Source organism: Mesocricetus auratus, unplaced genomic scaffold (assembly GCF_017639785.1).
Source record: "Mesocricetus auratus isolate SY011 unplaced genomic scaffold, BCM_Maur_2.0 Super-Scaffold_100010, whole genome shotgun sequence".
Classification (NCBI taxonomy): domain Eukaryota; kingdom Metazoa; phylum Chordata; class Mammalia; order Rodentia; family Cricetidae; genus Mesocricetus; species Mesocricetus auratus.
The window spans coordinates 65044252-65055547 of record NW_024429194.1 but is presented as its reverse complement, the minus strand read 5'-3'; the positions used below and the strand labels follow the sequence as shown (position 1 = coordinate 65055547).

General features: G+C 48.5%; 1 protein-coding gene across 3 annotated transcripts in view; it reads right to left on the bottom strand.

Annotated features, from left to right (window-relative positions):
• LOC101837660 (chymotrypsin-like elastase family member 1) overlaps nt 1–11296 on the bottom strand; it is a 49854-nt gene that overhangs the window by 37596 nt on the left and 962 nt on the right. For 2 of the 3 annotated variants that reach the window (XM_005067253.4, XM_040753789.1), the window contains exons 2-6: nt 10816–10898; nt 9106–9206; nt 7320–7445; nt 5406–5542; nt 3699–3844 (exon numbers count right to left, since the gene is read on the bottom strand). In XM_005067253.4, the coding sequence (XP_005067310.1) occupies nt 3699–3844; nt 5406–5542; nt 7320–7445; nt 9106–9206; nt 10816–10898 (593 nt within the window). Of the gene's footprint in view, nt 1–2025; nt 2177–3698; nt 3845–5405; nt 5543–7319; nt 7446–9105; nt 9207–10815; nt 10899–11296 lie in introns of those variants that run through there. The other variant, XM_040753791.1, reaches the window with a different exon arrangement.

The window sequence follows — 11296 nt, the reverse complement described above, 5'->3', positions numbered from 1 at the left end:
CACACACACACACACACACACACACACACACACTTGTACATGCAGATAAATACACACAAAAAGAAGAACTAGGGAAAGTGACCAAAAAATTCAAACTGGAGCTAATTCTTCAAAGTGCTCCAACTACTTAGGAAAACATGTTTTCAGATGATTTTACTCAAACACAAAAGCCCTGTCTCTCCTACCCATCCCCTAACAAATTGAGGGGAGGAAAGTTAAGATTTATTTTATGTGTGTGGGTGTTTTGCCTGTGTGTGTCTGTGCACCATAAGTATGCCTGGTACTCACAGAGGACAGAAGAGGGAGTCAGGTCCCGTGGAACTGAAGTCAGGGGAGGTTGAGCGCCAGGAGAGTCATCTCTCCACCCCACCCCCAACAATCCTTTGAGAATATTTCGGAACTAATGAGTGGCAGAGAATTGAGTGTGCATAATATCATCACTTTATGCTAACTGACACGAGAAGAGGGTGATCTGGACAAGACGGAGGGTGTGGCTGAATATTAAGTCAGAAAGAGAAGCTGAGAAGGAACACGGCATGAATGTATAGACTGAAGTCAGAGAGAGCCATGAATCCTCAGAGGAGAAAGGCACTCACTTAGGACTCTGAAAAACCCCACAGGCCCCCTGTCTGGGGGACCCCCAGTAAGAAAGGACCCAGAGACACACTTGTTACAATGACTTATCCGTCTGGGGAAATAAAACACCCTATTTCTTCAGAACTGAAGACCTTTTGAGAGAGAAAAGTGTATGAATTAGTTCTGGAAGGCTGGACTTGAGGGGTGAGAGGAGACTTGGAAGAGGCTGTAATGTGCTTTACTTGTCTGTCTGTCTCTCTTCACATATTACTACTGCTATTATTATTTATATTACCTATTTTTATTTTGAGACAGGGTCTTACTATGTACCCCTGGCTGGCCTTGAACCCTGAGGTCCATCTGGCTCTGCCTCCCGAGTGCTGGGATTAAAGGTGTGTTCCACCACGCAGGACATCGCAGTGTTTAAGTGTTAACAGTGAAAATTGGAAAAACAATGGCTACTTTCCTTCCTGTAAGTTCTTTGGGTTCACAGAAGCCTTGACCCTTCTGTCCTGATGTAACTAGGATACCAGCCTCCTGAGAACTTCTCTCCCTCTTCCACGAAGCTGGGACCATGCAGTCAACCCACATGTTCCTGTGCTGTTGCCAAGGACAGCTAGAAAACCCAGCCTGGAGTTAATCTACCCCCCTCTAACTAGGTCTATGAGAAAGAGTAAGTGAAGCCTACGCCAGCCTCACCTCCTTGAAAGATAATCCTTCCCCCATTTGCTGTAATTTTCCTAGGCATGAGCAACCTTTGCACTTTCATTTTCTATAGTCAAGTTGACCTCCTAGTTCATGAGTAACCAGAAGCAGGAACACAGAGCACCTTCCTGCAAACCTGTCCACGTTCAGGAACATCTGCCACCCCTACCCCACCCCCATCCCCACTCCCAACCCCAGTTAAAACCAGCTCCACCTGGGCTCTGACTTCCATCCCTCTCCTTTACTGGGACAATGGGCCGCCCCATCTGCCATCCTTCTCTCTCTCCAGGACACTTTCCTCTCTGCCCATTGTCACCTTCAATGTCTTCCCCATAGAAAGATCCATCTTTCCATGACTTCTGTCTCTAATGCTACCAGACTGTGTCTGTCCCTCTCCCTCATCCAAGGTTCTTGAAGAGCCACCAACATTTCCTGAAGAATGTCTTTTATTCTTATCTGTCAACTGTGCCCTCGCCATCTACAGATAATCTTGTGACAAAAAGTTGCCGGATGAGCCACTTTTTGTTGTCAGCCATGGCAACACCAGCTATGGGATGACCTGTCAGTCTTCCCCCAGTTTACAGAAACTTATTGCATGTTCTTCTCTTATGTCTACACCCTTTCTTGGATCTGGGTGTGTAAATGGAGTTCTTAATCGGGTCTACATAATAAAAACCCAGAGTTAGATATAGAAGAAAATGCTGAGAGATCAGAGAGAAGGAGCAAGTCACCACCATACCTTACCTCAGCGTCTCAGCAGACAGGAGCAGGAGTTACGGCTTCTCCCTGCTGATATCCTGTTTCCAGCCAGCTAACTCATTTCCTGTCTGTCAGGACAGACCTCCGGACCTCTATGGCTAACTAGTGGCAAGCTCCATTCTCTGACCTTCAGACAGGTACAAGCTAGATATCACCACATGGGTGTGTTCTCTATCCTCTACCCAGCCTTGAAACATTTCTAGGTCTTTCCCAACCCACTAATTTCTTTATGATTCTGCAACTTTTCCTTGAGGTGAGGGATCACTCATTTGTTCCCAAGGGCATCTCACCTGACTTTCTCTTCCAAGCTCCTTTATTTATTTATTTATTTTTGTTTGTTTGTTTGTTTATTTTGTGTATATGAGTGCTCTACTTGCATATCTGCCTGCATGACAGAAGAGGGCATTGGATCCCACTATAGATGTCTATGAGCCACCATGTGGTTGCTGGGAATTGAACTCAGGCCCTTTGGAGGAACAGCCAGTGCTCTTAACCACTGAGTCATTTCTCCAGCCCCCAAATTCCACTTTAAAAAAATTTTCCTGTTTTCAAGATAGCATCTCATATAGCCCAGGCTGACTTTGAACTCGCTTTGTAGCCCAAGATGATCTTGATGTTCTTAGCCCCTGTCCTCTGCCTCCCCAGAGCTAGGATTATGGATGTGCACCTCCATGCCCTGTTTATGTGACACCGATGGAACCCAAGGCTTTATGTTCGTGCCACTGTGCTCACAGCTGAAAGATTAACCTTTGGATTTTTTTTAACCATTTCCAAAGGTTATAACCATAGCCGATGGCTCACCAACAGGCTGGATATGACTTGGGAGCCCCTGATCCTAGCTATTCTAGGCGAAGGGAAAGACCAATAGTTCTCCTGGTGCTGTAAGCCCAATGCCTTCATCCATGCCACCGCTTCCTCTGAGTGACTTCCCCTCTTTTTCACCTTGTTTACTTATACTCAACTCCTTGCAGGTTCTCCTGTCTCAGGGAAGGACAGAGGTGGTGACCGGAGGCCTCCATGTCACCCTGCTTGTCTTTACCAAAATGTCTTAGCCACAGCGGTACAACACCACACTGGGTTCCAGTTACCATGCCACGCTGCTCTTGGTTCCTTCCCTTGTCCTTGTTTAATTCTCTCCGCATTCCTAGCACCCAGCTCAGCTCCTGGCACGTGAGGGACATGAGAATGTCCACAGGTTGCCCTGCATCGAGCAACTGTAGTATGGTTTATTGTGGGTAGATTTGATCTAAGTAGAGAGAGACTACAAAGCAGTTCAGGCTCCTCTGCTGTGCCCACCTGCACCGACTCCTGTGAACACCGGAGGACAGGGCAACAGTGGGGGAGTGCATGAAAAGGGATTGGACGCAGCCTTTCACACAGTTAGCACCACCATCCCTGCAGGCCCAGCCCCGCAGCTGCCCTTAAAGAATTTAGGTCACAAGCAACTCCTAAAGACTACACACATGCGTAAGGGCGTTAGCCCGCAGAGCAGCTTCGGAGGTACGGCATTGAGCAAGGTGTTTTCATATTCCTTCCCACTTTGAGATTCCATGATAGAGTAGAACGCTGAGTCTGTCCATGGGTGCAAGAGCAGACGAGGGACTGAGGGTGAGCAAAAGGTGGAGAGTCGGAAGGGGCTCACACCTGCATGCACTCACCTGGCATCCTGAGCGAATCCCGTCTCCACCAGCACACACCATGGTCCTCTTCACTGTGGAGCCCCAGTAAGAGGCACTGGAGCAGATGGAGTAGTCCACACTGGGCAGGTAGGCCTGCTGCAGGGTCTGAGACACCTGCCCGTTGGCTGCATGGGATGTCACGTTGGAAGTCAGCACAGGGAAGACCCTTTCGCATCTCAGCAAGCCTTCCCAAGATTGGGTGGCCTAAACTTGGGGCCGCTCCTCTCTGCTTGTGGCAGGCTGTGAGTCCCCTCTCTCCTCTGTAGATGGGAGCCACAGGTTCACCATTCCCAGGCACTAACCCCCCAGGCCTGCTTTTGCTTGTTCCTGCCCATGGATCACTTTGATTAGTCTCTATACATTCTGCCTGTTCGGCTGCTCACACCAGAAGCCCCACAAAACAGCAGAGCAGAAGAGTCATCGTAGGCACCCAGTCCTCTCTATTCCTCACCCTCCTTTCATATTCTGGGATGTGGCCTCAGTATAATGCCTAGGCTGGTCTCAAACTCCTGGTCCCCCTGCTGCAGTCTCTCACGTAGCCAGTATCTTATTGCCCGATCTCTCTTCTTTCTCCTCCTCCCTCCTCCTCTTCCTCTTCTTCCTTCTACAGGGTCTCGCCATAGCTGTCCTGGAACTCACCATGATAGAGAGACTGGCCTTGAACTCACAGAAATCTACCTGCTTCTGCGCCCTGGGACCAGTGGCCTGTGCCACAGCTGGTTTATTTCCACTTCATAAGAGCTGAGTTCAGAGGCTGGAGAGATGGCTCTGTGGTTAAGAGCCCCAACTGCTCTTGCAGAGTACCTGAGTTCAATTCCCAACACCCACCTAGGCAAACTCCCTCTTCTGAACTCTTCGAGCCCTGCACTTCATACATGTGTAGATACATACATGTACACACAGTTAAAAACAATAAAAGTGAATCATTTTTCAAAAGAGCTTGGAACATCTTTCCTTTATCTGGCTCTTTTGAGACTTGAAAACATTTGCATCTGATGCCATTTCTGTAGGTCCTCAGAGTCCTTTCGTGTTGCAGAGCCACAGGGCCATTACAGGAATTGAGAGCTGGATTAGACATCTGTCTGTGTCTGCCTCGGCTTTCCCAATAAACTCAGGTAAGGCCTGACTCTTCTCCAGGAGCCTGAATCTTGCTTTGTGGCTGCCAGGTTCTGGGTTGTCCTTAATGTTTCCACATTCCTAACCGTCTCTGTTCACAGCCCTCCCGTCTTTCCACGTCGTTTGGGTGACAGTCCTAGACCATCCCATGGTGAGGAGAGTCTAGCAGAGACCTCTGCTCTGTGACTGGCTCTGCAGTTACCCAGGTCTGCTTGCTTCAGGTCAGCTGGGTACCTGTCAGTGCAGACACCATGATCGCCAAAGTGAGGCCCAGGTGCCTGGAACCAGTCACACAATCAAGTTCCTTAATTTCTTTTGTGCTCAGTTTCCTAATGCATAAAATAAGGGCCAGCACAAAATAATTTCTCTGGTGAGTTTTTTTTTTCTTTCTTTCTTCAGCTATAGGAGTCCATAAACTTCTGATTCAACTGTATCAGTGATCTGATCTGTGATTCCCTAGGTCATTGGTCTCTGGCTATACATGTCTAGGACCACAGAAAAAGATGTCCTAGAAGTGCAGCCTTTTCATCAAAATCTCAGTGGCATACGGTGGGAGTGCGTATGACTTACTTTTGGTTCTCCCCCAGCCTGTGATGTAGCAGGGAGTGTTGTTAGCCAGGATGGTTCCCTCCTGGGGCAGAACACCCAACTGGATGTAGCTGTTGAGTGTGACACTCTGGGCCAAGCGCAGCAGGGCGATGTCATAGCTGCAGAAGGAAGGGAGGGGACTTACTCATGATCAGGTCCGCTGTCAGAGGGCCCAAGCCCAGTTCCAAGCACCATATCAGATGCCTATAACTCCAGCTCTAGGCAGTCTGATGGCTTCTGGCCCTGTGCATGTGTGAACACACACAGACACACACCCTTAAAGGAGAGGGCAAACGTGGATGCAGTTGAGCTGCAGGACAGTAGATGTGTAACAGCAGCACCTGCTGGTAGGGTGTTGGAATTGCAGCCTAGCTCTGCTTTGCAAATTGGGGTGGTGGACAGCCAGAACCATAAAAAACCAGGTGGTGTGATCTCTATGCTACAGAGTTCTCAAGCAGGTACAATTCTGTCAGAACCATACCAGTTACTTGAAGCCACCCCTACACACTCTACAGAACAGAATACCTTTTAAATCTTTTGTGGTGGGGGGATCAAGCTCAGGGTCTCACATACATAGGCTGCTGTTGGACTAGGGTTACAAACTTGCACCACTAACCCCTTCCATGACCACTATTTTTTTTTTCTAGTGCTGGGGTTTGAACACTGCCTTAAGCATGCCAGACAGGCACTTTACCACTGAATTATGTCTCCAGCTCTCCTTTTATTTATTTATTTATTTATTTATTTATTTATTTATTTGCTTATTTATTGGCAGGCAGGGGCTTAGGTATTTTAGAAGCCAGGTCTTTTTGTTCCTAGGTTGTCTTTGTTCTAGCTAAGAGGATAATGATTTTTAACTCTTTTTTTTTTTTTTTGGTTTTTTGAGACAGGGTTTCTCTGTATTGTTTTAGAGGCTGACCTGGAGCTTACTCTGTAGACCAGGCTAGCCTTGAACTCACAGAGATCCACCTGCCTCTGCCTCCCGAGTGCTGGTATTAAAGGTGTGCGCCACCAAAGCCCGGCGACTTTGAACTCTTGATCATTCTGCCTTAGCCGCTCAAGTGCTGGGCCTTTAAGACTGTCCATTGAAGGCAGCTCTCCCCTAACTACCATGTTAATGATTGCCTTTCCAAAGCTTTGCAACCCACCTTAAAGAATTTCCCCAGGGAATGGGGTGTGGCTCAGGGGTAGAGTACTTGCCCAGTATGTTCCTTCTCCCACTCCAAAGCCAAGTCAAAACCAAACAAAATTTCCTTGTACAGATGAAGTATATACCGTAAAGATAATAAATAACAAAGAACAAATGAAGCACTGTGTGTTGCCAAGCTCCTAGAATCCCAGCACTTAGGCAGGGTGGCCACCTCCGCTACACAGTGAGTTCATGGCCAGTTAGAGTTCCATGAGAGACTATCTCAAAAGACCGAAACCAAAGCAAAATACCCACCCTCAGAAAAACAGACACATTAAAAAAGTCCTCACAGCCGGGCGGTGGTGGCGCACGCCTTTAATCCCAGCACTCGGGAGGCAGAGGCAGGCAGGTCTCTGTGAGTTCAAGACCAGCCTGCTCTACAGAGCGAGTTCCGGGACAGGCTCCAAAGCAATACAGAGAAACCCTGTCTTGAAAAAAAAATGTCCTCACAGGATCCAACGGGGCAAACCCACCCACAAGAGATAAACCCCGAAACTCCTGGTACTCAGGTCCTAGTACTCCTGGGGGATAAGCCAGCATGTGACCTGCGGCAGGACATGGGACTCTCTCCCAGGCTCCACCCACTACTCAACAAGGCCAGGCTACAAAAGCCACACACAGTTTCGGGTCACCACTCTGTCCCCTGGAAAGACCCTGTGTCCAGGCAGCCTCTGCCCCTGCCCATGGTAGCTTAGCCTCCTACATACCCTGCAGCCACGTTGTTCGTGTTCCAACTGGGGTGCACCACAATCTTCTGCACACTCACGTACTGCTCGGTGCCGTCATTCTGGCTCAGGTTGTGATCTCCAACAACCACACGGAAAGTCCTCTGGCTGGAGAGAGAGAAGGACGCCTGAGGGATCTCCTTCCCCTCTTAAAGGGAAGGAGGAAAGTGGGTTACAGTTTATCTGGCCTGGACAGAGGAGGGCAAAAGGTCTTCCAAGGTGAGGGCACAACAACCCCTCATTCCTGAGGCTACCAACTTGAGGCAGCAGCAAAAAAAAAAAAAAAAAAAAAAAAAATCAGCTGCACATTTTCAGCTTATTAAGCTAACAGTCTAGGTTGTGATACTCGATGATACCTAGCTGTGAGGGAAATAAACCTATAGGTCACACACAAGCACACACATGCATGTACATATGTCTGCATTGTGTGTATATGTATGTGTGTGTGTACTATGTATGTATGTATGTATGTATGTATGTATGTATGTATGTTTGTGTTGTCGTTGTTGGTTTAGATATGGTCTCATCCTAGGCTGGCTTCAAATCCTCAACTCCCCCTGTGTTGGTCTCCTGTACCAGGGTTTCAGACGCACATCACTATACACTGCTTAAACCAGTAACTAATTCCTAAAGTGTGGTCTTGAACCAGCACCATTAGCCTCACTTGGAAACTTGATGGGATCTGGGGAGATAACTCAGTGGGAAAAAGGTTCACTGTGCAAACATGGAGTGATGCCTCTGACCCCAACACTAAGGCAGAGATGTGTCCCAGGGCCTCGATGCCCAGCCTAGCCAAAACATCAAGTTCCAGGTTCAGAGAGTGACTTTCAAAAGATAAGGTGGAGAAGCGATTGGGGAAGGCTTCCTGATGTTGACTTCTGACCTACAAAAATGACCATACAGGCTACCACACACCTGTATACATCTGTACACACATGAATGCTGCCCACCCCCATACAGTCATTAGGCCTCCCCCCAGACTTGCCATATCAGAACTCTGCTGAGTGGGTTCACCAATTGGTGTTTTCCATGTGATTCTAATATGTGTTCAAATATGGAAACTGGGCAGGCAAGATGGTTCCGTGAATAAAGATGCAAACATAACAACCTGAGTTCTATGCCTGGGATGGGAAAATCAGGTCCACAGAATTGTCCTCTGACCTCTATATGTACATCATGCCATGTGCCCCCTGCATCATGCACACACACACACACACACACACACACACATTCACACATACACACCAATACCAAATACCAGTAATAATAATAATAACAATAGTATATTCTAACTTTTTGTTTGTTTTTTTGAGACAAGGTTTCTCTGTGTAGCCTGGCTGTCCTGGAACTCATTCTATAGACCAGGCTGGCCTTGAACTCACAAAGATCCACCTGCCTCTGCCTCCCGAGTGCTGGGATGAAAGGCGTGCATCACCACTGCCCAGTACATTCTTTTAAAAAAAGGAAACTGTTGCTTGATACAAACATGAAAAATGACCAGATGCTGACGTCAGCATTTGAGTGTCACCTCAGTTGTCAGTGTTATTTTCCCACTTCAGAGATGAGAGACTGGGAGAGCAGAGAAGGTCACACAGCCAGCTGGAACGAGATTTGAACCTGAACCTGCTGGACTCCAAAACTTGTACTTCCTCTATACTTCCTTCAGTGACCTCCAAACACAATCAGGCTCTGAGAAGTCCAAGTTACATTCTTCCAGAAGGGTCAGTCGCATCCTCCCAGGGGCTTGGAAAACCCTCTGTTTCCTCACCTGTCCACACAATGAGCAGCTGTCATCACCCAGTTGCGTCGGATGAGGGTCCCTCCACAGGTATGGTACCATGATCCTCCAGAGAGGTACTGGAGGGAAATCTAGTCAGGAAAGAAGAAAGCAGGGAGGGCTTGCGTCACCTTCTAAAACTCCTGACATCATTGAAAACATTCTCTAATTTCCTGGGCCAGGGAGAGCAAACGGACCCCTCTCCCTGCTCCCTCCCCCTTTCCCCCCTCTCACCTCCCAGACTGGCTGGAAGTGGCTATGTGGAGCTCCTTGCCAGGAAGAGTCTCTACTGCTTGGTGACATTGGCTACGCGCACGTGGGAAGGTAAAGGTGCACACAAGTCCTTAGGCAGCCCTACACTAGGATGTTGCTAGGGTTAGAGCTCATGTTCTCTTGTTGTCTTCATTCCAAAAGGGAGCCAAGCATTGTCACCCAAGCCCTACAGGTTTAGGTCTCCAGGGTCCTCCCTTCAATGTCTTCAAGAAGTACCCCGGCCTCCCACATCAGGGAGTACTTAAAATGTCAATTTATAGATTTTAAAGTCCGTTTGTGTTTTCTCATATTATGCAATAGATCTACTTCTGGAAATGGTGTTCAGACTTCTGTAAGTTAAATTTAATTGTAATTACAGGAAGTCTGGCTGTTGAGCATTAGTACGCCACCGTCACCCATTCATATCTGCAGTGAGTCAGGCCCAAGCATCCTGTTAGGGACGTGGAAACATTAACCAAACAAACATCATGCCCCGGTGTTTTGGCATGCGGGGCACATACTGTGGAGTGGTGGACGTTACACTCTTTGGTGGACGTTACACGCTATGGTGGACGTTACACGCTATGGAGTGGTGGATGTTACACATGTGTTTTAGGTTGTGTGGTGCCTCTTGGGTCCACCTAGCACATTGTCTGTGAATGTATCACAGGGATAATGAAAACAGCTTGCGGGGTGAGATGTAACTCAGAGGGAGAGCATCTGCCAGGCATGAGCCGGGTGCTGGGTTCGAGCCCTCACATACAGAAGGAAGGAACAAAGGTAGGGTTGCAAGTAAAATCACTTGCTACGCAAACCTGATGGCCTGGGTATGAATCCTCAGAGCCCACGGAAGAAACTGGTGTGTCCACCCCAGCACTTGGGAGGCAGAGGCAAGCAGATTCTATGTGTTTGACATCAGCCTGGCGTATACTGACAGTTCCAGGCCAGTCATGGCGAAATGTCCAGACCCTGTCTCACGCAACAAGTCAAAACCAGGACGGCGTGAGGTGTTGGCACTAGCTTGAAGTATTCAGTGCAGTGGCGGAAGCATGAGAGGCCCTGCCACTAAGGTGTGGAAGGATCTAACTGTGCTGTGGCATTCTGGCACTTCTTCTGTTCTGTCTGTCTCTCTCTGTGCCTCTGTCTCTGTCTCTGTCTCTCTGTCTCTCTGTCTCTCTCTCTCTCTCACACACACACACACACTTGCTCGCGCGCATGCGCGCATGCATTTGGGTATATGCCCAGGAGACCCTATATATAAGTTCCCTCCCCCCAGCCTTTTGCATTTAGAGCTCCACCTCTGTCTGGTTCCACACACCTTTAAGATTCAGAATCGGACAGCAAGTGAGCTTCCTGAGGGTAAACACACATATACATGTAAAATCATTTTGGGGGGTGTGCATAGCATCTCTTGCTTGGGTAAAAGCCTGGGCAGAGGGAAATACCCACCTGAGATGGCCAAGAGTTCCTCTGGGCCTCAGTCCCTCCAACCACCCGTGCATTTGTTTCTGGAAAGTCCTGGGTACTGTGTCCTTTGTGGGACAGAAGAAAAGCGAGTGATGACTAAGCATGGGGTCAGCCAGGGCGGGGGTGGGGAGCGGCAGCTGTGTTTGAAGATTGTTAGCTTTGTCTGCAAATTCACAGCTCTCCTGAAACACGCCCCGGGGCCCAGCCCTGAGTTGTCTGCACCCCTTTGCCTCTTTTGCAAACAGAGCCTCAGAGCACCCTCTGCTTCTTTGGGATGCATGAGAACTCTGGCTTGCAGTGAAAGACCTTTTCCAAACCACCAGATTAGGGGCCCTGGGGGGCCATGTTCTTCCCTGGCTTTAGGGTCCCCCTCAGCTGGAGGAAACCCTTCCCCATGCTTTGGCAGAATTCTCCAGGAGCCATGGACAGCAGTCAAGCTGGAAGTGTCCTGTAGTCAAGGGGG